Source organism: Hemibagrus wyckioides, linkage group LG25 (genome assembly GCF_019097595.1).
Source record: "Hemibagrus wyckioides isolate EC202008001 linkage group LG25, SWU_Hwy_1.0, whole genome shotgun sequence".
Classification (NCBI taxonomy): Eukaryota; Metazoa; Chordata; class Actinopteri; order Siluriformes; family Bagridae; genus Hemibagrus; species Hemibagrus wyckioides.
In genome coordinates this window covers 960,892-985,891 of record NC_080734.1, presented here as the reverse complement: position 1 = coordinate 985,891, position 25,000 = coordinate 960,892, and the positions used below count along the sequence as shown (strand labels likewise).

General features: G+C 39.7%; 1 protein-coding gene, 1 non-coding gene and 2 pseudogenes across 3 annotated transcripts in view; 2 read left to right on the top strand and 2 right to left on the bottom strand.

The window, feature by feature from the left end:
• The window catches only part of LOC131345737 (NACHT, LRR and PYD domains-containing protein 3-like), a 566,556-nt pseudogene that overhangs the window by 491,166 nt on the left and 50,390 nt on the right, over positions 1-25,000 (bottom strand).
• Positions 6,161-6,232, top strand: trnae-uuc (transfer RNA glutamic acid (anticodon UUC)). The gene has a single exon. It is a non-coding gene; the product is annotated as a tRNA-Glu (tRNA).
• LOC131345744 (zinc finger protein 883-like) lies at positions 6,629-11,098 on the top strand (annotated as a pseudogene).
• Positions 11,861-25,000, bottom strand: part of LOC131345752 (zinc finger protein 664-like) — a 14,437-nt gene continuing 1,297 nt past the window's right edge. The window contains exons 2-6 of one of the 2 annotated variants that reach the window (XM_058378803.1): positions 24,107-24,204; positions 15,512-15,638; positions 15,328-15,420; positions 15,152-15,247; positions 11,861-14,813 (exon numbers count right to left, since the gene is read on the bottom strand). In XM_058378803.1, coding sequence (XP_058234786.1) covers positions 13,825-14,813; positions 15,152-15,247; positions 15,328-15,420; positions 15,512-15,638; positions 24,107-24,178 — 1,377 coding nt within the window. In that variant the 5' untranslated portion in view covers positions 24,179-24,204 and the 3' untranslated portion in view covers positions 11,861-13,824. The remainder of the gene's footprint in view (positions 14,814-15,151; positions 15,248-15,327; positions 15,421-15,511; positions 15,639-24,106; positions 24,205-25,000) is intronic. The other variant, XM_058378804.1, reaches the window with a different exon arrangement.

Below are 25,000 nucleotides of genomic sequence, written 5' to 3'. Positions count from 1 at the left end.
AATAAAAATTAAATAAAAATTAAATAAAAAAGTAATTAAATACATAAAATTAAATAAAATCATAAGTACAGTTAAATAATAAATAAAATAAATCTCATCATGAGCACACATCATGCTGATGCCTATAAAACAAAATCCACTTGACAATCCAGTGTCATCTGCACTTCCTCTCATTCTTTTATTGTTCTAATTTAATGGTTGGTTCTGTAATTTATTCTTCATAAATTATACAAACTTCTTGGCGTTTAAAAATAAGAGACTTGTCTGCATCCCACACCCTGCTATTCATCACACAGCTTTTCCTTTCATCACACAATGGGATAGTTTTCATTCCATCACACAATGTGGTATTTTTAAACCTGCCTCTGCTTCAGGATTTCACTGAAGTGAAGAGAATTAAACAGGAAGTGCAGATGCCTCGCTCAATTTCCTGTCATGTGTCTTGGGGAAATCGCTCTTTATCCATAGATAAATTTAGAGTTTGAGTTTTTTATTAAACATAAGTTTAAGTGAATAAAGGAGAATGTAATAATAATCTGTGTGTAATACATGTTGTTTATATTAATATGGTGAAAGTATTAGCATCTTGCATTTAATAATAATATTAGCACAGCAAAACATCATAACTTGAGTCATCACAAGCCTTCTCCAAACTCTCAGAACATGAGTGGAATAGCATACTTATGACCTCACAGATAGCTGTCCTCTGACCTACAGCCTGGACAGAACCCTCACTGTTCATCTCAGTCCAAGGTTCAGATATCTGCGTCTCCTCATTAGAACCCAGACATTGCTTTGTCTTGAAGACTGAGAGCTGAGATCCCCAATAATCTGAACTTAAAGACCACCTGCTCAGATCTCCAGCCCACACTCCCGGCCCCAGATCTCCAGCCCACACTCCCGGCCCCAGATCTCCAGCCCAAACCCTCTGCCCCAGATCTCCAGCCCAAACCCTCTGCCCCAGATCTCCAGCCCAAACCCTCTGCCCCAGATCTCCAGCCCAAACCCTCCGGCCCCAGATCTCCAGCCCAAACCCCCTGCTCCAGATCTCCAGCCCAAACCCTCCGGCCCCAGATCTCCAGCCCAAACCCCCTGCTCCAGATCTCCAGCCCAAACCCTCCGGCCCCAGATCTCCAGTCCAAACCCTCTGCCCCAGATCTCCAGTCCAAACCCTCTGCTCCAGATCTCCAGCCCAAACCCTCTGCTCCAGATCTCCAACCCAAACCCTCCGGCCCCAGATCTCCAGCCCAAACCCCCTGCTCCAGATCTCCAGCCCAAACCCTCCGGCCCCAGATCTCCAGCCCAAACCCTCCAGCCCCAGATCTCCAGTCCAAACCCTCTGCCCCAGATCTCCAGCCCAAACCCCCTGCTCCAGATCTCCAGCCCAAACCCTCTGCCCCAGATCTCTAGTCCAAACCCCCTGCTCCAGATCTCCAGCCCAAACCCTCTGCCCCAGATCTCTAGTCCAAACCCTCTGCCCCAGATCTCCAGTCCAAACCCTCTGCCCCAGATCTCCAGCCCAAACCCTCTGCCCCAGATCTCCAGCCCAAACCCTCTGCCCCAGATCTCCAGCCCAAACCCTCTGCCCCAGATCTCCAGCCCAAACCCTCTTCCCCAGATCTTCAGCCCAAATCCTCTGCTCTAAATCTTCAACCCAAACCCTCTGCCCCAGATTTTAACCCACATTCCCGGCCCCAGGTCTCCAGGCCAAACCCCCGGCCCCAGATCTCAAGCCCAAACCCTCTGCCTCAGATCTCCAGCCCAAACTCCTGGCCCCAGATCTCCAGTCCAAATCCCCCGGTCCCAGATCTCCAAATTACACTGAAGAGCTCTGCTAATCACATGACCCCGAGCCTCATCACCTCTAGCTCTATCTCATCCAAGGTTTCTACCTGCCCCAGGAACCCCAGCCTCAGTGATTTCTGGCTCTGGCTCTTATACAGATGGTATCTTCTGGATTAAAGAGGATCTCAGAGTGCTGTGTTCAAGTGCCTCAGTGTATCCCAGTAGAACACGCTCTCATCTGCATCTCTTCATCATGTGTCAGGATATAAACTCCAAGGCCTTCACAATCTCCTCCCAGGCCTGAGCTCTGCCTTCTAGCTCCCTGATTCAGTCCTGCAGGATTTGGCCGAAAGATTTTTGAGTTTGTTGCCAAAATGCTTGATTTTGCTGCTGTTTTTTTTTTCAGAATTTGAGATGCATCTTGGATGCACAGGATTCACCAGAGATGACACACGTTCTGACTTCCTGTTAGAGCTGCACTCGTGTTCAACACGTGAACAGAAGACGGCTTTGGATGAACGTGTGTTGTGATGTCATGTGACTTGTTTTAGCCCAAATCTGCAGACAAAAACTGCATCATCCTGGATATTGCTGTGTTCTTGTTGCATTTATTACTGCAATTGGCAAAAAACTGGAGGAACTGATTAAACATCTCACCTGAAGTAGTGCAGTGACTCTATAAGTCCTCCTTCTTCCAGCCACAGCTTCTCTCTGCCCCTTTGAGGACTTGTTCGTTATCGGTTCCTCCTCTCGCTCTGTTTACCTGGAAGTTTGAGTTTGATTCACTGAAGCTTCTGCCAGACAACCTGGAAGATTCTCCTGCGTTTATCAACCCGACCTCATCTCCATGTGATAATCTGTTAACGTTCATGTTCTAATCCAACAGAATAAGAGTAATAACCAGAATAACATCCAGCTGTGTCCTCCTTCACCTCTCTTCCTCCTCAGATAAACACATCAGCCGCATCTCTCACTTATCATCTCCATCACTGAGAGAACATCATCATCTGTTTCCTGCGATAGAATGCAGATCTGTCAGGAAAGCTCACAGGCCAGGATGAAGTCATGTTCATATTCAGAGACACACAACTGGAAGAAATCGTTCCAGAAGCTGAGAACAATGAGAGGGTTTTTTCCAGAAAAGTCTCCAGATGAACGCAGAGCTTTAACTCCAACTAAACAAATCCAATAAAACTTCAGTCATGTAAATAAAATGTTTACAAATATAGATGTATACTGTAAACAAAAAGTTTTTTCTTTGTTTGTAGCCTAAATTTTATTTGTTTATCAATAGTTTATTAATTAATGAAAAAAAAAAAAATAATAATATACACAAATTCTTAAGTCCTTGTTAGTAAACAGTCACTGATTAGTAAAGTATATATAACATATAATAAATTGATTATTCTTTTATTTTTCTGTTAAACTCCTGATTGTTCCTGAAGCTAATCGATTATTATTTACTTTCTATTTATTTGTAGATTTTATTTGATTTGTGTATAAATAGATCAGCGTTGAGGAATAAAAGCAGAGAAAAGCAGATGATTGGAGCAAGTCTGATCTGAGAAGAAGTGAGAGAATCATCTGCAGTTTCTTCTTCCTGATCAGACGTGTGTCACATTTTACATTAAAATTTATTCTTCCTTCTCCTTCTAGTAAAACTTTCCCTTTTCCTCCTCAGTCCTTCATCATCTGTTCAGCAGAAACTCGTCTCTTCATGTTCTTTGTATTTTAGTGTTTTAATGTTTTAATCACAACTTACATGTTTTTATTTATACACCAAAATCCTAACAAATAAAAATATTTCAAAATGTATTGAAAGTTACTCAGGAGATTTTAGGAGAAAATATGTTTACTGAATGATTTTAAGAGAAAAGAAATATTAATTATAATTAATTAAACATTATTTTTTTAACACAATTCACATTCGCTTGCAGTTATATTTTCTTAATTTTAACTAAACTCTTGCTAAATATAAATAATTGATATAAACAAAAGTATTTGCTGATGTTCAGAAATAAAATTAATGATCATTTTGCATGTGTGAGGTAAACTCCCCTGTACATGATATTTTTATTTATTATAATACAATTTTTTTATGAAGGAAAAAAGATTAAATTCATTGTTATATTTTTAAAAAAAACTCTGGAATGTCATCAAGAGGAAGATGGATGATCACAAACCATCAAGTAAAGCTGAGCTGTTTGCTTTTTTGCAGTGAGAGTGGTATAAAGTTCCCCAACAGCAGTGTGAGAAACTGGTGGAGATCATGGAGCTAAAACCCATGCAGATCGGGGTTATTCCACCAAATACTGATCTCTTAATGTTATTTACACAAAGCATTAACACAATCTGTTTACAGATTATTTACATTTAGTTTTATTTGAGTTATTAAAGCTCTGCAAATACTGCATGATCTTGGGTTATTTTGATGTTTTTGTCATTTCCTTTAAATATACTCTCTAAATAACAATAGTTATATTCTGAATTTAGGAGAAATATTGTCACAGTTCACAAAAAATGAAACAAAACTCTTCATCTGACCAATACATGACCCTGGAAGAAAAAAACACAAGAAACTCATTATTTTGCAGTGGGCTCTTATTTGTGTCCAGAGCTGTATCCTACCTGCAGGATAATGACCGAAGCATACAATCCTTTTTCATTTTTTTCATTCATAAAAACTACTTTGGGGAAACGTCCACTGTATTCAGTATATATTAGTTGCTCTGCACAACCCCACATCCTGTACGTGTTAGCTAAACTTCATTTATATACCAACATATTTATATATATATACCATCGCTTGACCAGCATTGCTTGAGCTCTTTGGACATATGGATGTTGCATATGTTTGGTGTAAGAAAGGAAAAGTGCTGGAGGGGAACGAGGGAGAATGTGACACTGCACTTGTCTTTCCTCTTCTCTGTTTGTTTTCTCTTCGTTTACAGAGATGCAAGCTGGACCTGATAACAGAACTCCATCTTCATCTTCATGTCTGCTGCTCCTTCCTTCCAGATCCAGGAGCGAGAGGATGTTTGTTTTCAGACAGGAAATAAACTGTTGAATTTCAGGAATGTGTCTGTGAGATTCATGAAGCACAAACATCTTATTATGAACTTGTCAGAGGAAAGAAAAGCAGTGAGGAACATCTGGACACGTGTGTGGTCATCTTCACCTCTGTTATAAACCCTACACACACCAAGGTCCAGTCAGAGGAGTTTACTGGGAGATGAAACGCTGTGGTTTGTGATATTTAAGGAAACTGGAAGTGTACATGATCCCAGTTACATTGAGTTCATCTTTACACACTGCAGTCTGTGTGTGTGTGTGTGTGTGTGTGTGCGTGGACTCTGCTACTGATATTTATGGGCTTTTAGATTTATGGATTTTGTGCATTTTTGAGGTAAATGATGGATTTATTTACTGAAGTGCAACAACAAGGAGCTTCTGTCAACTTGTGTTTGTATTTACAGTGAAACCGCAAGCAGAAAAAAGTGAAGAGCTGCTGGGGGGGGGGGGGGGGGGTCTTTCATGTTGTGAGTAGAAGCTCATCGCCCTCTGGTGGAAGACACTTTCACTAAACAAATTCACACTCACACACACACACACACACTCACACACACACACACACACACACACACACTCACACACACACACACACACACACACACACACACACACTCACACACACACACACACACACACACACACACAGGTCATAAAGCTTTCTGCTGTTTCTATTCTAAACCCCTGTGGTTTGGTGGGCGTGTCTCTGACAGACATCCTGTACAAGTCATTTATTTTACATTTTCAGCTTCAGCGCTCAGTTTAACATAAAAGTTTCTTTAGCAGTGGAAACTGAGTCTCACATTATTTATATTTTATTTAGACACAAAACATTAATGGTGAACATTTTTAACTTTTGATTTTGACTTTATAAAATTATTCTCTCAAGTCTTGATAATCGGCCAATAAACAATAAAGAAAGTAACAGATCTTTATATATATATATATATATATATGTATAGCATACTATTCTTTTTGACAGAATTTATCATTATAATCAATTATTTAGTATCACCATAGGCCCTAAATGTATGTACATGAAATCAAAAATATTTTCTCCATTTTGATTGAGTGATTAATTGATTGATTGATTGATCAATTGATTGATTGTGATATCTGTTAAGTGCTTTTAAAATGTAAAAAAAACAGCTAAAATACGTTTTTACCAGACAGATGTTTAAACAAAAGAATGTTTCCCTCTAGCGGTGAAACTTCATAACTGCAATAACTTTTGTTTGCTTCAGTCCGGATAAACGAGTCTTTTAATGACGTATAAAATGGCTTCCCTTCAACTTAATGGCAGATCTCCCATATGGTCTAGCGGTTAGGATTCCTGGTTTTCACCCAGGCGGCCCGGGTTCGACTCCCGGTATGGGAAGCTTAACTTTTTAAGAACTGTATTATGATAAATCCTGTCCCATTATGGTTTGTGTTAAAACAATGATTTAAGAGTCGCCCTGTAGAAATAATTAAACAATAACTCCATGTTTAGCTGTGTAGCTGTGTCTAAACACGAAATTAGTATGTTCAGTCTGAAAAGGCCCAAAGATATATCTTTTTTTTATTTTAAATAAATCCTTATACAATTTATTGACGGCTTCGTCTATTTATCAATAATTAACCCGATAACACAATGTAGCTTTTCTATGTGATTAATTGAACAAATTAAACCATTTATTCCTGTGTACCCGCCTTGGTGGCAGTAGAGCTCCATACAGCTGTTTCAACGTCTAACATTATAGAAGAAGCAAAACTGTTTTGTTTCTCCTGCTTGAGCAGCTCAGCTCTCTCACCGTGATAATCATCTAAACACAATCTCCAGACAAGATTTTACAGCTACAGATCATTCTGACACTGAAGGACATAATAAAATAACACGGTTATGGTCAGTGTTTGAGGGGATTGTGTTCTGAGGTAAGTCGAACTGAAGCTTGTCAGGTGAGCTACTAGGCTAGCATTTAGCGGTTTTTGTGGATTCCTACTTCCGGTTGGTATTGTTGAGTGCGGCGATACGTTAATGCGTGCGCCATATTGGAAAGGTTAAAAGAATAAAAGTCTTTTCAATTTTTGCTCAATAGATTTTCAGAAAATCTAACAGTCTAAAAAAAGTAAAACACCTGCAACATCTTTAGGTAACGTAAATGTAAACTTGCAGACATTATCAACCCAAATCATCAACCCAAACTGTGGTCTGTAGCTGAACATGTATTCTTATTAAAACGTATTCTTATTATTCTGCTGATGTTAAAGTCCAATAAACCAAAGTTTACCATTTCTAAAACCGATTATATTGACGTGAATGATCTTTAATAAATTCAACTGTTTATTATTATTATTATTATTATTCCCATTAAGTTTGCAGAGATATGCAGACAGGAATCTGTACTGCTTCAGGTGAAAGGAAACCTGACCCTTTGGTCCACATCACCTCTACAGACCAGCAGAACCATGTGAAAAAGGAACAACCTGAAGATGAAGACTACCCCTGTAAGTCAACAAGACTTTTAATTTAACTGGACTTCATTTGTGATGGAAACAGATCCATAACAGTCACAGTCCTCTACTCTGTGTGTTTGGTACTTCAGTTTTACTGTATACCTGAGATATAGTCCAAAAAGTCAAATTATGGAATTTCAGGTGATGGGATGTTAGGCTCTGTGGGACATTTTACCCTTGCAGACCAACAGAATGGAAAACTCCTGAAAAAGCCTGTAAAAGAGGAAGAATCTGGAGATGAAGACTTCCTCTGTAAGAGAACAGTGTACAGATTATGGCCTCAGCCATGTTTTCACAGGCCTGTCTCATTACTGTTCAAGAACTAAGACAGAAAATTGAAGCACAGACCTGCTGTATGTCCAGTGTCTCTCTTAAATGTGTCTGAAGCCAGAAATCCTGTGGTTTGAAGGTCTTGGACACAAACAGGTATTGAGTCCTGACAATAGAGCTTTTTTAATGCATCACTGGAACCTCAGTTTTGGTTCCGTAGTTCAGCATCAATGCTTTAAATCTGATATAGAGAGCTAAAGAAAGCCAGTGGAGGGAAATCAGCAACAGCTCGAGGTGGAAGAACTCATGGATACTGAAAACTAGTTGTGAAACTGGTGGTGTTTGGTGGTGTTGTTGGAAAGTAAGGAGGAAGGTAAGGAAGAAAGGAAGGAAGGAAGGAAGGAATGGATATTTTAAGAAGGTCAGAGATGAAACATAGTCCATACTCTCTTATGATGTACTACAGGAAGTTCTGCCCTTTACACCTTAAACAAGCCCATGTGAGACAGCTATTTACCAGCAATGTGTGAGGACGCATGTGTCTTATAGAGCTGGGAAAATACCATAATGTGCAGGGCAGAGGTATTGCAGCAGCAGAACAGTGAAACACTGATCTAGACAAGAATGAAGGCAACAGAACCAAGCAGGTAGTACATGAAAACCAAGTAAAGAATAAAAGAGTATGTTCAAAGCATAACATTATTTTGCAATTTCTAAGCATACAAGAAGTAGAAAATAAATTAGTCATTAGCTGTGTCCTTTTCTTCCAGATTGTGAGGATTGCAGATCTTTTTACATCAACAAATGTGAAGTTCACGGTCCAGCTCTTTTCATCCGTGATGCACCTATTCCTATGGGGGTCACTGACCAAGCCAGACAGTCGCTTCCACCTTGTCTAGAGGTTCGGCAGTCCGGTATTCCAGACGCAGGTTTGGGAGTGTTTAATAAGGGGGAAACTGTTCCAGTTGGTGCTCACTTTGGACCGTACCAGGGAGACCTGGTGGACAGAGAAGAAGCCATGAAGAGTGGCTACTCCTGGGTGGTAAGTTAGTTTTATAAAATAATCCTTCATCAGATCCACTCAGTATTTGTATCATTGAATGTGCCAGTATGTAAGGCTGCAGTCTCAAAGAGTTCTCAGGCTAATAATTGTTATTGCTGAGCTGGATACATTTGTGTTTATGGATATATTTGTTTGTAGATATACAAGAGTACACAATGTCAGAAATATATCGATGGCAGGAGAGAGATGAATGCTAACTGGATGAGGTAAGCAGCACTTTGATATGCCTGTCTGTTGTGTTATTGTTGCCTATTAGTAGAAAATCTTCAACTGCCTTTTGCTAATAACTGATGTCTTCCTTCTCTTTTTTTATCTCAGATATGTGAATTGTGCTCGTAACGATGCAGAGCAGAATCTTGTGGCATGTCGTTATCGAGGAGAAATTCTGTACCGTTGCTGTCAACCCATCAATCCAGGACAGGAGCTGCTGGTGGGGTATGAAGAGGAATATGCCAAAGCTCTTGGCCTGACATTCAACTCCTTCTGGAAGAACAAGTGCTCCACAAATGGTTAATTTCCAGCACTGTAATTTTATTATTAATGCCCTTTACACCCCTGGCCAGTAATGACAATGATGTATCATTATGTCAAGCACTCTGGACTCAGACAATCAGGCAGCTGTTTTCTTTCAGCACACTCTACATTTTCACACTTTATAAATAGGAACAACTGGCAGTAAATTGACCCACATGTTAACAGGCGAACTGACCAAACTGAACCAGGCTTAAAGTGTAGTCTAATCATGTCCAGATACTGGATCTAACCCAGCAGGAAAGTTTAATACGCTTGTGTGACCTTTAGTGTACACCTCAAACCGAATCGCTTTCAGATACTTATTTTGAATCTAGCAAAAGTCACATGATCCTTGCTGAGCTCCAGACCATTTTATTCCTCACATTCCTTTATGAATCGCAGATCGAATATCCTACACTGTATTTCTTATAGATCTGGCTACTCCTTCCTCCACTCCTTTTAAGTCAGGTGTATCTTCTCATTTGGTCTTTACTCCATCATTAATTGGTGTCACTGATCTTATCTAATGATTATATTTTTCTTTTTCCTTCCCAGAAATGACCAACGCCCAGTTGCAAGTCTTCTCCTGCTCCTGGTGTTCACTTTCTTATACATCTCAGATTTATCTCCATAATCACTTGAGAAGAAACCACTACAAGGAATATGTAAGCCTGATGAAATTAGGAGCTCATGCATATGATCATCCAGTGGCTTCAGTAAGCTCCGGCAGTCAGGAAACATCATCATCATGTGGTGCGCTGAACTGTAGCTCAGCTTATAAGTGCTCACAGTTTGGGAAGGGTTTTACTCAGCAAAGTACTCTCCAGCACCACCAGCGCATTCACACAGGAGAGAAACCCTATCAGTGCTCACAGTGTGGGAAGAGTTTTAATGATTTGGGGAATCTCAAATCACACCAGCGCATTCACACAGGACAAAAAACGTATCGTTGTTCCGAATGTGGAAAATGTTTTAATCAACAGAGTCATCTCCAGCAACACCAGCGCGTCCACACAGGAGAGAAACCCTATCACTGCTCAGACTGTGGGAAGAGTTTTAGTAAAGTAAGCACTTTTCACAGACACCAGCGCATTCATACTGGAGAAAAACCGTATCACTGCTCGCAGTGTGGAAAGAGATTTAAGGACAAAGCTAATCTCCAGACACACCAGCGCATTCACACAGGAGAAAAGCCGTACCACTGCTCCGAGTGTGGGAGGAGCTTTACGCAGAAGTGTCACCTCGATGATCATAAACACCTTCACACGGGGGAGAAGCCATATCAATGCTCGCAGTGTGGAAAGACTTTCATCCGAAGAAGCGATCTAAAACAACACCAGCGTCTTCACACCGGAGAGAAACCCTTTCACTGCTCACAGTGTGGGAAGAGTTTTACTAAAGCAAGTTCTCTCCAGTATCACCAGTGCATTCACACGGGAGAGAAGCCGTACGAGTGTTCCGAATGTGGAAAGAGTTTCACTCAACAGAGCCACCTCCAATCTCACGAGCGCGTTCACTCGGCGGAGAAACCTCATCACTGCTCAGAGTGCGGGAAGAGTTTTACACGCAAGAGCGATTATCAGAAACATCAGCGCACTCACACGGGTGAAAGGCCATATCAGTGCCTTCAATGTGGGAGGAGCTTTGCCCAGCAGAGTAATCTCCAACGACACCAGCACATTCACACTATCGAGAAGCCTTATGTCTGCTCGCAGTGTGGGAAAGGTTTTACACAGCAGAGTGATTTCCAAACACATCAGCGCACTCACACAGGAGAGAGGCCATATCACTGCTCACAGTGCAGGAAGAGCTTTACAACCATCAGTAATCTCCAGCGACATCAGCGGACACATGCAGGAAAGATGCCGATTCAGTGCTCAGTGTGGACGGAGATTTACTTAGTCACCTGTGTTTAAGATACACACAGAGACCATCGACCTGATTGAAACATGATAGCTGCTGAAAAGTATATTGTAAATGTGTTTTTGTATAAAATACATCTATATATAAACGTATGTATAAAATAAAGAAGACTTCCTATTGCCATCTTGCTCTCTTCTAGTGGATACCACATCAAACCACACACAGACCTCAGCTTAAACCAAACCCAAACATCTGGAGCTGTTTAAATAGCAACTTTCTTAAACCCAAAGACACTTTTCACACCATTAGTCAAAACATATCAATATGAATAGAAAAAAGTGGATGATGTAATCCCATAGCTTTTTATTTAAAAAAAAAAAAAGAAAAAGAAAGAACTGAATGAAGTGAAGACTTTTGGATAAACAGAACAGAAACATCACTGTTACAATAAAGATCTTGTTTTATTTAGCTATAAAAAATAAAAGAGCAGAACTAGGTATCAAAGGGAAGGAAAGTTCTTTGAGCCAGCGTGGGAATAGTTTCCAGATGTACAAATTCCTTGTAATATACAGAGTTGTTTCATGGTTTTTAAACAGAAGCAGCAGGGAGACTGGGAAGAACAGAGACGTATAAGAGAAATAATAACCTGAGGTATTTATACACAGTGTAGTGTGTTTGTGTTTACTTGCAGATTTGTAATTTGAACATCTTAGCACTGAATATGAATCTCCAAAATAAATGATTTTCTTAAAGCTGCATATGATACTTTATTTATGATCTGTTATTATTAGAATTACTAGAATACCTCACCTAAGCAGATGATGTACAGTCCTCTGTGAGAGTAATGGAACAAGAAGACCAGCTCTGTAGTGTTTGTTCTACAATGAAGACATTTGGGTTTGAGAGCAAAATATGGGCCATTCAAAGTTGCCATCAGGGCAATTCATTTAACTTCAGTGGCTTTTTATTTGGTTGCCCAAGTTCCTCTGTCCAAGGCTCTTTTGGCCATATGGCTAACAAGCCCTATGATTAAATGGCTTTCGCAGAGGTGATTGTTTGAGTCCACCAAAATGAATTGTGCCAACCATCCATGGAAACACCTGGAACTATCCATAAATCAGACTGGTAGAGATTCTCACCAAGACCTCAGAAGTGGCACCATATTGAGTATTTTAGCTTTCATGTGGCTGAAAATCACATTGCATGTGAAGTCACCAGTGGAGCTGATGCAAGGTATGTATGCACCTTGAGCTTGGGTGCAGTAGAACATGCTGTCTGGAGCCTGATTGTAGTACCTGCAGCTGAAAAACTCCACACTTCCAGAGTGGTAGCTCAAGTGGTTAAGGCTCTGGGTTGTTGACCAGAAGGTTGGACTTCAAGCCCCAGCACTGCCAAACTACCACTGTTGGGCCCTTGAGCAAGGCCCCCATTCCACCCTGCTCCAGGGCTGCTGCATCATGGCTGACCCTGTGCTCTGACCCCAACCCACAAGGACGGGATATGTGTAGAAAGGATACTGTTGAAGCTTAAGTTGAATATTGCGACTCAGATGTCACTTTACTATCAGCTGAGATTTTTTGTAACAGACAGCATGCTTTGTTTTGAATGTCTTACTGTCCAGCGTTTCTGAGAGTATAGCATAGAGAACATAAAAGCTGATGACCATCACTAATCCTGTAACCTGTATCTTATAATCACTCAAAGTCAAAAAGAGTCTCTCAGATATAGCCACAGATTTCACATCTTCACTCTACTCAGATGAGAACAAGTGGACAAAATGGCTTCTTGCTCTTGTCAGGACAGTCCTGAGCTTTTATCATCATCGATTTCAACTGAGCTGCTGAATTCTTACAATCAATCAGATCATGAGTCTTCCTTGAAATAGACCTTTTATCGCTCAGTCTCTAGGCTATGGTGCTGGGCTTATACTGGACTCCCAAACTGTCTTCATTGGCATCACAGCACCATTTGGGCATAATCTCATTTTACATACTTTTTGTAGCTTTCCTCCAGGTCCATGACATTAAAAAAAAGAAAGTCTCTAAGTTGTCAGATTAATAATCTATCATTTTAATACTGATGTGTTCACTCTGAAGTGTAAGCACAGTGCTTTGAGCTTATTCAATAACTTTATCAATAATCCAATTATAAAAGTCACTAGAAGTCTTCCGAGCTGTGTTGGGGAACATAGTGCACATGTCTTTATTCAAATAAACAAAGTCATGCTGAACTCAGAGCACTGTTACTGTCAACTCCATCCAATTTTATTTATATAACACTTTTTAACAGTGGATACTGTCACAAAGCAGCTTTACCCAAATGTGGGAATAACTTTTAAATTTAAAAATCAATCTCTAATGAGCAAAATTCTAAGCAGAAGTAGGGCATTAGCATGGGGTTACTGTTCTATTACCATATTATTATTTTCATACATGATGTAAACATAAAGATTGGTGTCGGGCGCTAGGACCTTTCACTGTAGCTATGCTGAACGAGCCATTCGCAGCTTATTAGCCTTACTGTGTACTAATTTCTTGTAGTTCCTTATATTTCTTACCATAACAAAATAAGAGCACCTTCACAAGGCTAAGCTTGCTCCCAACAGACACAGATAACACAATAAATACATTTATTTACGTATCGTACGCAACTTATGCTAACTATTTGAACTGCAGCTTATTCAGTGCTCTAATGAGATGGTAGGCTGATGGTTTGATCTCGAAGCACTTCTGTATGATAAATGCACATCAACACTGAAAATTAAATCAGGTGTGAACACACTGGTGTTGAGTGAGATTGCTCTGTTGATTAAAACTCCTCCCACACTCCGAGCAGTGATGCAGCTTTTCCTTATTGTGGATGCGCTGGTGTTGTTGGAGCTTCCCATGTTGGGCAAAACTCTTTCCACACTGTGAGCAGTGATATGGCCTCTCTCCTGAATGAACACGCTGGTGTCGCTGAAGATTACTGTTTTGGGAAAAGGTCTTCCCACACTGTACGCAGCGATACGGCTTCTCTCCCGTGTGAATGCGCTGGTGTATTTGGAGCTCACCCTGTCGAATAAAACTCTTTCCACACTCTGAGCAATGATAGGGCTTTTCTCCTGTGTGAATGTGCTGGTGTATCTGGAGATCATTCCGTCGGATAAAGCTCTTCCCACACTCCGAGCAGTGATACGGTTTCTGTCCTGTGTGAATGTGTAAGTGTGTTTGGAGATGGCTCTGTTGATTAAAACTCTTCCCACATTCTGAGCAGTGATACGGCTTTTCTCCTGTGTGAACGCGCTGGTGTATCTGGAGATCACAGTTTCGAATAAAACTCTTCCCACACTCGGAGCAGGGATACGGTTTCTCTCCCGTGTGAATACGCTGGTGTATCTGGAGATCATATTTGCGAATAAAACTCTTCTGGCACTCTGAGCAGCGATACGGCTTCTCTCCCGTGTGAATGTATTGGTGTCGTCTGAGATTACTCCGGTCAGTAAATCTCTTCCCACACTGCGAACAGGGATACACGTCTCTCCCCATTCGCTGATTAGAAGAGATGTTACTGCTGTCAGTACCAGAGGTGGTTTGCTGAATACTGGAGCTTCTTGTGGTCAGAAGATTGTCATATTTTACCTGTCCTGATTTTAACTCTCTCTCATATTCCTCATAGTGGCATCTTCTGATGTGTTTGTTGAGGTAATTTTGAAATCTGTAGGAAAGGGTACACCAGGAGCAGGAGAAGACCTGAAACTGGGCATCAGTCATTTCTGGAACAGAAAATGAATAGAAACACAGGGCCTATGAATTACAGAGGTGCAGATACAGTGAAAAAATTACATCTGGTGACACTGTCAGACACTCAGATATTCCAAACGAGGTACAAAAACCAAAATAAAAGTTCACTGGAAGCATTAGAGATTAGAGAGACTGGAATAAATCAGCTGGTCTATTCATTTGAGTGCCAAACATCTGACCACATATTAGAGAGCAGATCTGAAAAAGAAAGCTTGTGATTTCTATCCAAAACTCAACTCATTAATTTTCCCTTATTAATGAACTGTTCAGAAACCTTTAAAATGAGCATTACAGTGACAGTGTTACTTACCCCATACTGTCGCTGTACAGATGTAGTCTTCATCTTCAACTTCTTCTTCTTTAATATCCTTGTCTACATGTTCCACAGAGTTTGATGTCCCTCCACCTGAAATTCCATTAATTACTTCTCACATCTCAAGTAAACATCTGAAGAACAAATGAGGTAGATACACCCTGTTGGCTTACGGAGACAGTCTTCATCTTCAGGTTGTTCCTTTTTTACATGTTTCTGCTGCTCCACAGATGTGATGTGTCCCACAGAAGCTGATGCTGCTTTACCTGAAACAACAATGAGTTAAAAAAAAGGAAAAGTCAGAGATCTGGTTACTGAGGATCGGTCTGGACTGTATAATGTGTTTTTCTGGCTTACAGAGGTAGTCTTCATCTTCAGGTTCTTCCTTTGCATGTTTCTGATGGTCCACAGGTGTGAGGAGATGTTCTAGAGATGTCCCTCCACCTGAATCCGTACAAGTTTCTGTCTGTACATTCCCACAAAGCTAATGAACAAGTGAAATGATCATCATGTACAAAATGAAGTCCCTGCTCGTACAACAGGACAGCATGCAGTAAGCAGCCATGAAAAAGGAGCTGATTAGGAGAAGAAAACTCAGATGAATCTAGGGCTGAAACAATAAATCAAATAAATCGCATTCAATGACAGCGTTGTTCCAGGCGGACATGGGAAGAATGGAGGAGAGTACAAGGATAAGTCCGAGTCCTCTAAGGCATGGGAGCATTTCATATTAAATTCCATGCTAAATGTTGTAAACTGTGAACTTTACAAAGCGGAGCTTCAGTGTCGCGGAAACACGACAATGATGAAGGAGCACAAACCGGAAACATGCGGGAATCACAGATGAAGGAGAAACATTCAGGACCATAAGTTTAATGCAGATTTGTCATGTGCCATATTTGTGTGATTAATGTGTTGGTCATTCACACAGAACGTGTTTTATTCCTAATTCCTTTTCCATTATTTTTAATGAATGTGATAAATGAATGTTTTTGCCGTTGTGCTCCATCTTTTGCAGTCCCTCACGGGTCTCATGTTCAAATGATTTCTACTGTTCCAAACAGCGCAGCTCATCAACGTCACTCACAGAACATTAGACCAATCAGAAGGCCCCAGAGGCGGGGCAAGCGTTGTAAGCTTCGTTTACAGTAGCAGGTTGTCATGGCAACTTGGGTCCTGAGACCCTCGCCTTCTGTACTGCGCTTTTTAAGCCATTCCTAAACACTGAGTCTTGTATTTGTAGTAAACATGCATTCTGTGTGTGAGTGCTTTATTCTGTGTGTGAATGTTCATTCTGTGTGAGTGTTTTATTCTGTGTGAATGCTTTATTCTGTGTGAGTGTTTATTCTGTGTGTGAGTGCTTTATTCTGTGTGTGAATGTTCATTCTGTGTGAGTGTTTTATTCTGTGTGAATGCTTTATTCTGTGTGAGTGTTTATTCTGTGTGAGTGCTTTATTCTGTGTGAGTGTTTATTCTGTGTGAGTGTTTATTCTGTGTGAGTGTTTTATTCTGTGTGAGTGTTTTATTCTGTGTGTGAATGTTCATTCTGTGTGAGTGTTTTATTCTGTGTGAATGCTTTATTCTGTGAGTGTTTTATTCTGTGTGATTGTTTATTCTGTGTGAGTGCTTTATTCTGTGTGAGTGTTTTATTCTGTGTGAGTGCTTTATTCTGTGTGAATGCTTTATTCTGTGTGTGAGTGCTTTATTCTGTGTGTGAGTGCTTTATTCTGTGTGTGAGTGCTTTATTCTGTGTGAGTGTTTTATTCTGTATGACTGCTTTATTCTGTGTGAGTGCTTTATTCTGTGTGAGTGCTTTATTCTGTGTGTGAGTGCTTTATTCTGTGTGAGTGTTTTATTCTGTGTGAGTGCTTTATTCTGTGTGAATGCTTTATTCTGTGTGTGAGTGCTTTATTCTGTGTGAGTGTTTTATTCTGTGTGAGTGCTTTATTCTGTGTGAATGCTTTATTCTGTGTGTGAGTGCTTTATTCTGTGTGAATGCTTTATTCTGTGTGTGAGTGCTTTATTCTGTGTGTGAGTGCTTTATTCTGTGTGTGAATGCTTTATTCTGTGTGTGAGTGCTTTATTCTGTGTGTGAGTGCTTTATTCTGTGTGAGTGCTTTATTCTGTGTGTGAGTGCTTTATTCTGTGTGAGTGTTTTATTCTGTGTGAGTGCTTTATTCTGTGTGTGAATGTTCATTCTGTGTGAGTGTTTTATTCTGTGTGAGTGTTTTATTCTGTGTGTGAATGTTCATTCTGTGTGAGTGTTTTATTCTGTGTGAATGCTTTATTCTGTGTGAGTGCTTTATTCTGTGTGAGTGTTTTATTCTGTGTGAATGCTTTATTCTGTGTGAGTGCTTTATTCTGTGTGAGTGCTTTATTCTGTGTGAATGCTTTATTCTGTGTGAATGCTTTATTCTGTGTGTGAATGCTTTATTCTGTGTGTGAATGCTTTATTCTGTGTGAGTGCTTTATTCTGTGTGTGAATGCTTTATTCTGTGTGAATGCTTTATTCTGTGTGAATGCTTTATTCTGTGTGTGAGTGCTTTATTCTGTGTGTGAGTGCTTTATTCTGTGTGTGAGTGCTTTATTCTGTGTGAATGCTTTATTCTGTGTGTGAGTGCTTTATTCTGTGTGAATGCTTTATTCTGTGTGAATTCTTTATTCTGTGTGAGTGCTTTATTCTGTGTGAATGCTTTATTCTGTGTGAATGCTTTATTCTGTGTGTGAATGCTTTATTCTGTGTGAGTGCTTTATTCTGTGTGTGAATGCTTTATTCTGTGTGAATGCTTTATTCTGTGTGAATGCTTTATTCTGTGTGTGAGTGCTTTATTCTGTGTGTGAGTGCTTTATTCTGTGTGTGAGTGCTTTATTCTGTGTGTGAGTGCTTTATTCTGTGTGAATGCTTTATTCTGTGTGTGAGTGCTTTATTCTGTGTGAATGCTTTATTCTGTGTGAATGCTTTATTCTGTGTGAGTGCTTTATTCTGTGTGAATGCTTTATTCTGTGTGAATGCTGTATTCTGTGTGTGAGTGCTTTATTCTGTGTGTGAATGCTTTATTCTGTGTGAGTGCTTTATTCTGTGTGAGTGCTTTATTCTGTGTGTGAGTGCTTTATTCTGTGTGTGAGTGCTTTATTCTGTGTGTGAGTGCTTTATTCTGTGTGTGAGTGCTTTATTCTGTGTGTGAGTGCTTTATTCTGTGTGTGAGTGCTTTATTCTGTGTGAGTGCTTTATTCTGTGTGTGAATGCTTTATTCTGTGTGTGAGTGCTTTATTCTGTGTGAGTGCTTTATTCTGTGTGAGTGCTTTATTCTGTGTGTGAGTGCTTTATTCTGTGTGTGAATGCTTTATTCTGTGTGAGTGCTTTATTCTGTGTGTGAGTGCTTTATTCTGTGTGTGAGTGCTTTATTCTGTGTGAGTGCTTTATTCTGTGTGAGTGCTTTATTCTGTGTGAGTGCTTTATTCTGTGTGTGAGTGCTTTATTCTGTGTGAGTGCTTTATTCTGTGTGTGAATGCTTTATTCTGTGTGTGAGTGCTTTATTCTGTGTGAGTGCTTTATTCTGTGTGTGAGTGCTTTATTCTGTGTGAGTGCTTTATTCTGTGTGAGTGCTTTATTCTGTGTGTGAGTGCTTTATTCTGTGTGTGAATGCTTTATTCTGTGTGTGAATGCTTTATTCTGTGTGTGAGTGCTTTATTCTGTGTGAGTGCTTTATTCTGTGTGTGAGTGCTTTATTCTGTGTGTGAATGTTCATTCTGTGTGAGTGCTTTATTCTGTGTGTGAGTGCTTTATTCTGTGTGTGAATGTTCATTCTGTGTGAGTGTTTATTCTGTGTGAGTGCTTTATTCTGTGTGTGAGTGCTTTATTCTGTGTGAGTGCTTTATTCTGTGTGAATTCTGTATTCTGTGTGTGAGTGCTTTATTCTGTGTGTGAATGCTTTATTCTGTGTGAGTGCTTTATTCTGTGTGAGTGCTTTATTCTGTGTGAATGCTTTATTCTGTGTGTGAGTGCTTTATTCTGTGTGAGTGCTTTATTCTGTGTGTGAATGCTTTATTCTGTGTGTGAGTGCTTTATTCTGTGTGAGTGCTTTATTCTGTGTGAGTGCTTTATTCTGTGTGTGAGTGCTTTATTCTGTGTGTGAGTGCTTTATTCTGTGTGTGAATGCTTTATTCTGTGTGAGTGCTTTATTCTGTGTGAGTGCTTTATTCTGTGTGTGAGTGCTTTATTCTGTGTGTGAGTGCTTTATTCTGTGTGTGAGTGCTTTATTCTGTGTGAGTGCTTTATTCTGTGTGAATGCTTTATTCTGTGTGTGAGTGCTTTATTCTGTGTGAGTGCTTTATTCTGTGTGTGAATGCTTTATTCTGTGTGTGAGTGCGTTATTCTGTGTGAGTGCTTTATTCTGTGTGTGAGTGCTTTATTCTGTGTGTGAGTGCTTTATTCTGTGTGAGTGCTTTATTCTGTGTGAGTGCTTTATTCTGTGTGTGAGTGCTTTATTCTGTGTGTGAATGCTTTATTCTGTGTGTGAGTGCTTTATTCTGTGTGAGTGCTTTATTCTGTGTGTGAGTGCTTTATTCTGTGTGTGAATGTTCATTCTGTGTGAGTGCTTTATTCTGTGTGTGAGTGCTTTATTCTGTGTGTGAATGTTCATTCTGTGTGAGTGCTTTATTCTGTGTGAGTGCTTTATTCTGTGTGTGAATGCTTTATTCTGTGTGAGTGCTTTATTCTGTGTGAATGCTTTATTCTGTGTGAATGCTTTATTCTGTGTGAGTGCTTTATTCTGTGTGAGTGCTTTATTCTGTGTGTGAGTGCTTTATTCTGTGTGTGAGTGCTTTATTCTGTGTGTGAATGCTTTATTCTGTGTGTGAGTGCTTTATTCTGTGTGAGTGCTTTATTCTGTGTGTGAGTGCTTTATTCTGTGTGAATGCTTTATTCTGTGTGAATGCTTTATTCTGTGTGAGTGCTTTATTCTGTGTGTGAGTGCTTTATTCTGTGTGTGAATGTTCATTCTGTGGGTGAGTGCTTTATTCTGTGTGAGTGCTTTATTCTGTGTGAGTGCTTTATTCTGTGTGAGTGCTTTATTCTGTGTGTGAGTGCTTTATTCTGTGTGAATGCTTTATTCTGTGTGAGTGCTTTATTCTGTGTGAATGCTTTATTCTGTGTGAGTGCTTTATTCTGTGTGTGAGTGCTTTATTCTGTGTGTGAATGCTTTATTCTGTGTGAATGCTTTATTCTATGTGTGAATGCTTTATTCTGTGTGAGTGCTTTATTCTGCTTATTTCTGCTTTATTCTGTGTGAGTGCTTTATTCTGTGTGAGTGCTTTATTCTGTGTGAGTGCTTTATTCTGTGTGTGAATGTTCATTCTGTGTGTGAGTGCTTTATTCTGTGTGTGAATGTTCATTCTGTGTGTGAGTGCTTTATTCTGTGTGAGTGCTTTATTCTGTGTGAGTGCTTTATTCTGTGTGAATGCTTTATTCTGTGTGAATGCTTTATTCTGTGTGTGAGTGCTTTATTCTGTGTGTGAGTGCTTTATTCTGTGTGTGAGTGCTTTATTCTGTGTGAGTGCTTTATTCTGTGTGAATGCTTTATTCTGTGTGTGAGTGCTTTATTCTGTGTGAGTGCTTTATTCTGTGTGTGAATGCTTTATTCTGTGTGTGAGTGCGTTATTCTGTGTGTGTGCTTTATTCTGTGTGTGAGTGCTTTATTCTGTGTGTGAGTGCTTTATTCTGTGTGAGTGCTTTATTCTGTGTGAGTGCTTTATTCTGTGTGTGAGTGCTTTATTCTGTGTGAGTGCTTTATTCTGTGTGTGAATGCTTTATTCTGTGTGTGAGTGCTTTATTCTGTGTGAGTGCTTTATTCTGTGTGAGTGCTTTATTCTGTGTGTGAGTGCTTTATTCTGTGTGTGAATGCTTTATTCTGTGTGTGAGTGCTTTATTCTGTGTGAGTGCTTTATTCTGTGTGTGAGTGCTTTATTCTGTGTGTGAATGTTCATTCTGTGTGAGTGCTTTATTCTGTGTGTGAGTGCTTTATTCTGTGTGTGAATGTTCATTCTGTGTGAGTGCTTTATTCTGTGTGAGTGCTTTATTCTGTGTGTGAATGCTTTATTCTGTGTGAGTGCTTTATTCTGTGTGAATGCTTTATTCTGTGTGAATGCTTTATTCTGTGTGAGTGCTTTATTCTGTGTGAGTGCTTTATTCTGTGTGTGAGTGCTTTATTCTGTGTGAGTGCTTTATTCTGTGTGTGAATGCTTTATTCTGTGTGTGAGTGCTTTATTCTGTGTCAGTGCTTTATTCTGTGTGTGAGTGCTTTATTCTGTGTGAATGCTTTATTCTGTGTGAATGCTTTATTCTGTGTGAATGCTTTATTCTGTGTGAGTGCTTTATTCTGTGTGTGAGTGCTTTATTCTGTGTGTGAATGTTCATTCTGTGGGTGAGTGCTTTATTCTGTGTGAGTGCTTTATTCTGTGTGAGTGCTTTATTCTGTGTGAGTGCTTTATTCTGTGTGTGAGTGCTTTATTCTGTGTGAATGCTTTATTCTGTGTGAGTGCTTTATTCTGTGTGAATGCTTTATTCTGTGTGAGTGCTTTATTCTGTGTGTGAGTGCTTTATTCTGTGTGTGAATGCTTTATTCTGTGTGAATGCTTTATTCTATGTGTGAATGCTTTATTCTGTGTGAGTGCTTTATTCTGCTTATTTCTGCTTTATTCTGTGTGAGTGCTTTATTCTGTGTGAGTGCTTTATTCTGTGTGTGAATGTTCATTCTGTGTGTGAGTGCTTTATTCTGTGTGAGTGCTTTATTCTGTGTGTGAATGTTCATTCTGTGTGTGAGTGCTTTATTCTGTGTGAGTGCTTTATTCTGTGTGAATGCTTTATTCTGTGTGAGTGCTTTATTCTGTGTGTGAGTGCTTTATTCTGTGTGTGAATGTTCATTCTGTGTGAGTGCTTTATTCTGTGTGAGTGCTTTATTCTGTGTGAGTGCTTTATTGTGTGAGTGCTTTATTCTGTGTGAATGCTTTATTCTGTGTGAGTGCTTTATTCTGTGTGAGTGCTTTATTCTGTGTGAGTGCTTTATTCTGTGTGAGTGCTTTATTCTGTGTGAGTGCTTTATTCTGTGTGAGTGCTTTATTCTGTGTGTGAGTGCTTTATTCTGTGTGTGAGTGCTTTATTCTGTGTGTGAGTGCTTTATTCTGTGTGTGAGTGCTTTATTCTGTGTGTGAGTGCTTTATTCTGTGTGTGAGTGCTTTATTCTGTGTGAGTGCTTTATTCTGTGTGAATGCTTTATTCTGTGTGAGTGCTTTATTCTGTGTGAGTGCTTTATTCTGTGTGTGAGTGCTTTATTCTGTGTGTGAGTGCTTTATTCTGTGTGAGTGCTTTATTCTGTGTGAATGCTTTATTCTGTGTGAATGCTTTATTCTGTGTGTGAGTGCTTTATTCTGTGTGTGAGTGCTTTATTCTGTGTGAGTGCTTTATTCTGTGTGTGAGTGCTTTATTCTGTGTGTGAGTGCTTTATTCTGTGTGTGAGTGCTTTATTCTGTGTGAATGCTGTATTCTGTGTGTGAGTGCTTTATTCTGTGTGAGTGCTTTATTCTGTGTGAGTGCTTTATTCTGTGTGTGAGTGCTTTATTCTGTGTGAATGCTTTATTCTGTGTGTAAGTGCTTTATTCTGTGTGTGAGTGCTTTATTCTGTGTGAATGCTTTATTCTGTGTGTGAGTGCTTTATTCTGTGTGTGAGTGCTTTATTCTGTGTGAATGCTTTATTCTGTGTGTGAGTGCTTTATTCTGTGTGTGAGTGCTTTATTCTGTGTGTGAGTGCTTTATTCTGTGTGTGAGTGCTTTATTCTGTGTGAATGCTTTATTCTGTGTGTGAGTGCTTTATTCTGTGTGTGAGTGCTTTATTCTGTGTGTGAGTGCTTTATTCTGTGTGAGTGCTTTATTCTGTGTGTGAGTGCTTTATTCTGTGTGTGAGTGCTTTATTCTGTGTGAATGCTTTATTCTGTGTGAGTGCTTTATTCTGTGTGTGAGTGCTTTATTCTGTGTGTGAGTGCTTTATTCTGTGTGAATGCTTTATTCTGTGTGTGAGTGCTTTATTCTGTGTGTGAGTGCTTTATTCTGTGCGAGTGCTTTATTCTGTGTGAGTGCTTTATTCTGTGCGAGTGCTTTATTCTGTGCGAGTGCTTTATTCTGTGCGAGTGCTTTATTCTGTGTGAGTGCTTTATTCTGTGAGTGCTTTATTCTGTGCGAGTGCTTTATTCTGTGTGAGTGCTTTATTCTGTGCGAGTGCTTTATTCTGTGCGAGTGCTTTATTCTGTGCGAGTGCTTTATCTGCAGTGTCCGGTGTTTATTGTGTAAAGAGCGTTGTGTTACTCCTCATTCACAGTGTAGATGATAAACAGCACTAATAGTTGTAGTGCAGGACGTTAATTACTGTCCAATTAAAACAGTTTGATCAAAATAAACAAACTATATTTGTTTTTAATCAGCATTTGTTACCAATTAAAAATAATCCAATGTAAAATTTCTGGAAGACTGAATGGATCATAACTCAGTAGTCTAGTAGTTCTGCCTCTTTAAGAAACACAAACAGTTCATGGTTTAAAAGGTCAAAAGTTTTCTGCTTAAAAGCTGGAAAAACATTGTGGTAGTGTAAAGGTTTATTTTACCTTCATGTCTGTAACACCCAATGTGTACATTTAATTTAAAATAAAAATAAAAAGGTATTTAAAATGTGGTGTTTTTATCTGATTCATCGATTAATCGAAACAATAATCACCTGATTATTCCATTATGAAAATAATCATTAGTTACAGCCCTAGATGAATCTTTTACTTATTAAATGTTTGACCCATGATCCACCCTAAAACGGACGTTTTCTTTACTAATAATTTATATGACATATTCTAATATTCAGATGCCCTTCTTTCAGATGATCACACACACACACACACACACACACAGCTTACCTGTAAGCCAGCAGCAGCAGGAGTGTGTGAAGGGTTTCTGGAAAAGCATGTTGGAATCTCTGCTGACTCCATTATTATACAGCTCTTAGTATCAGATCCTAGGAAAGGAAAATCGAGCAATAAACAATTTATAAATCTTTAAACTTTTAATGAAACAAAAGCACAGAAGCCTCTGTTTTTTTGGCTAGAATGCCATATGAAGCCTACTCTGGGTTCTTCCTATTGAGTGTTCAGTGTCCTGCAGGATGTCAGGTCTGATACACACATCTAGCACCGTAAAATAAATCAACAATTACATAAAAGTTTAATTTTATCTTCTTCGGATTAATAAGCAGAGGCACTAAGGGAACTAAAGGACAATTCACATCCAGACGTGTCACATAAAGACCTCCTTTAACTCCAGTTTATTTAATTGCATATTTTCTCTTGCACTAATAGGCTATATAAAAATCCACTGAGAACACTCTGTATAATGTGCAATTCACTTTAATAGCCATATCTTTATATTTTTAATAGCTTTGGAATCAGAACTGGTACAAAGAGAGCTCGAGAGCAAACAGGACACTGCAATCTGAGATCTTTTCTACGTTTGGCCATTTTACATCCTGTCTGTCAACCTAGCTGAGAGAAAAGGGGGCGTGGCTGACAGAGGGTGCTGATGAGATGGCACATGGCCAACAGTGGGTGTGAGTGACAGGGGGCATGGCTGAGATGGGACATGGCCAACAGTAGGCGTGACTGAGAGGGGGCTTGGTCTGAGATGGCACATGGCCAACAGTGGGCATGACTGAGAGGGGGCTTGGTCTGAGATGGGACATGGCCAACAGTGGGCGTGACTGAGAGGGGGCTTGGTCTGAGATGGGACATGGCCAACAGTGGGCGTGACTGAGAGGG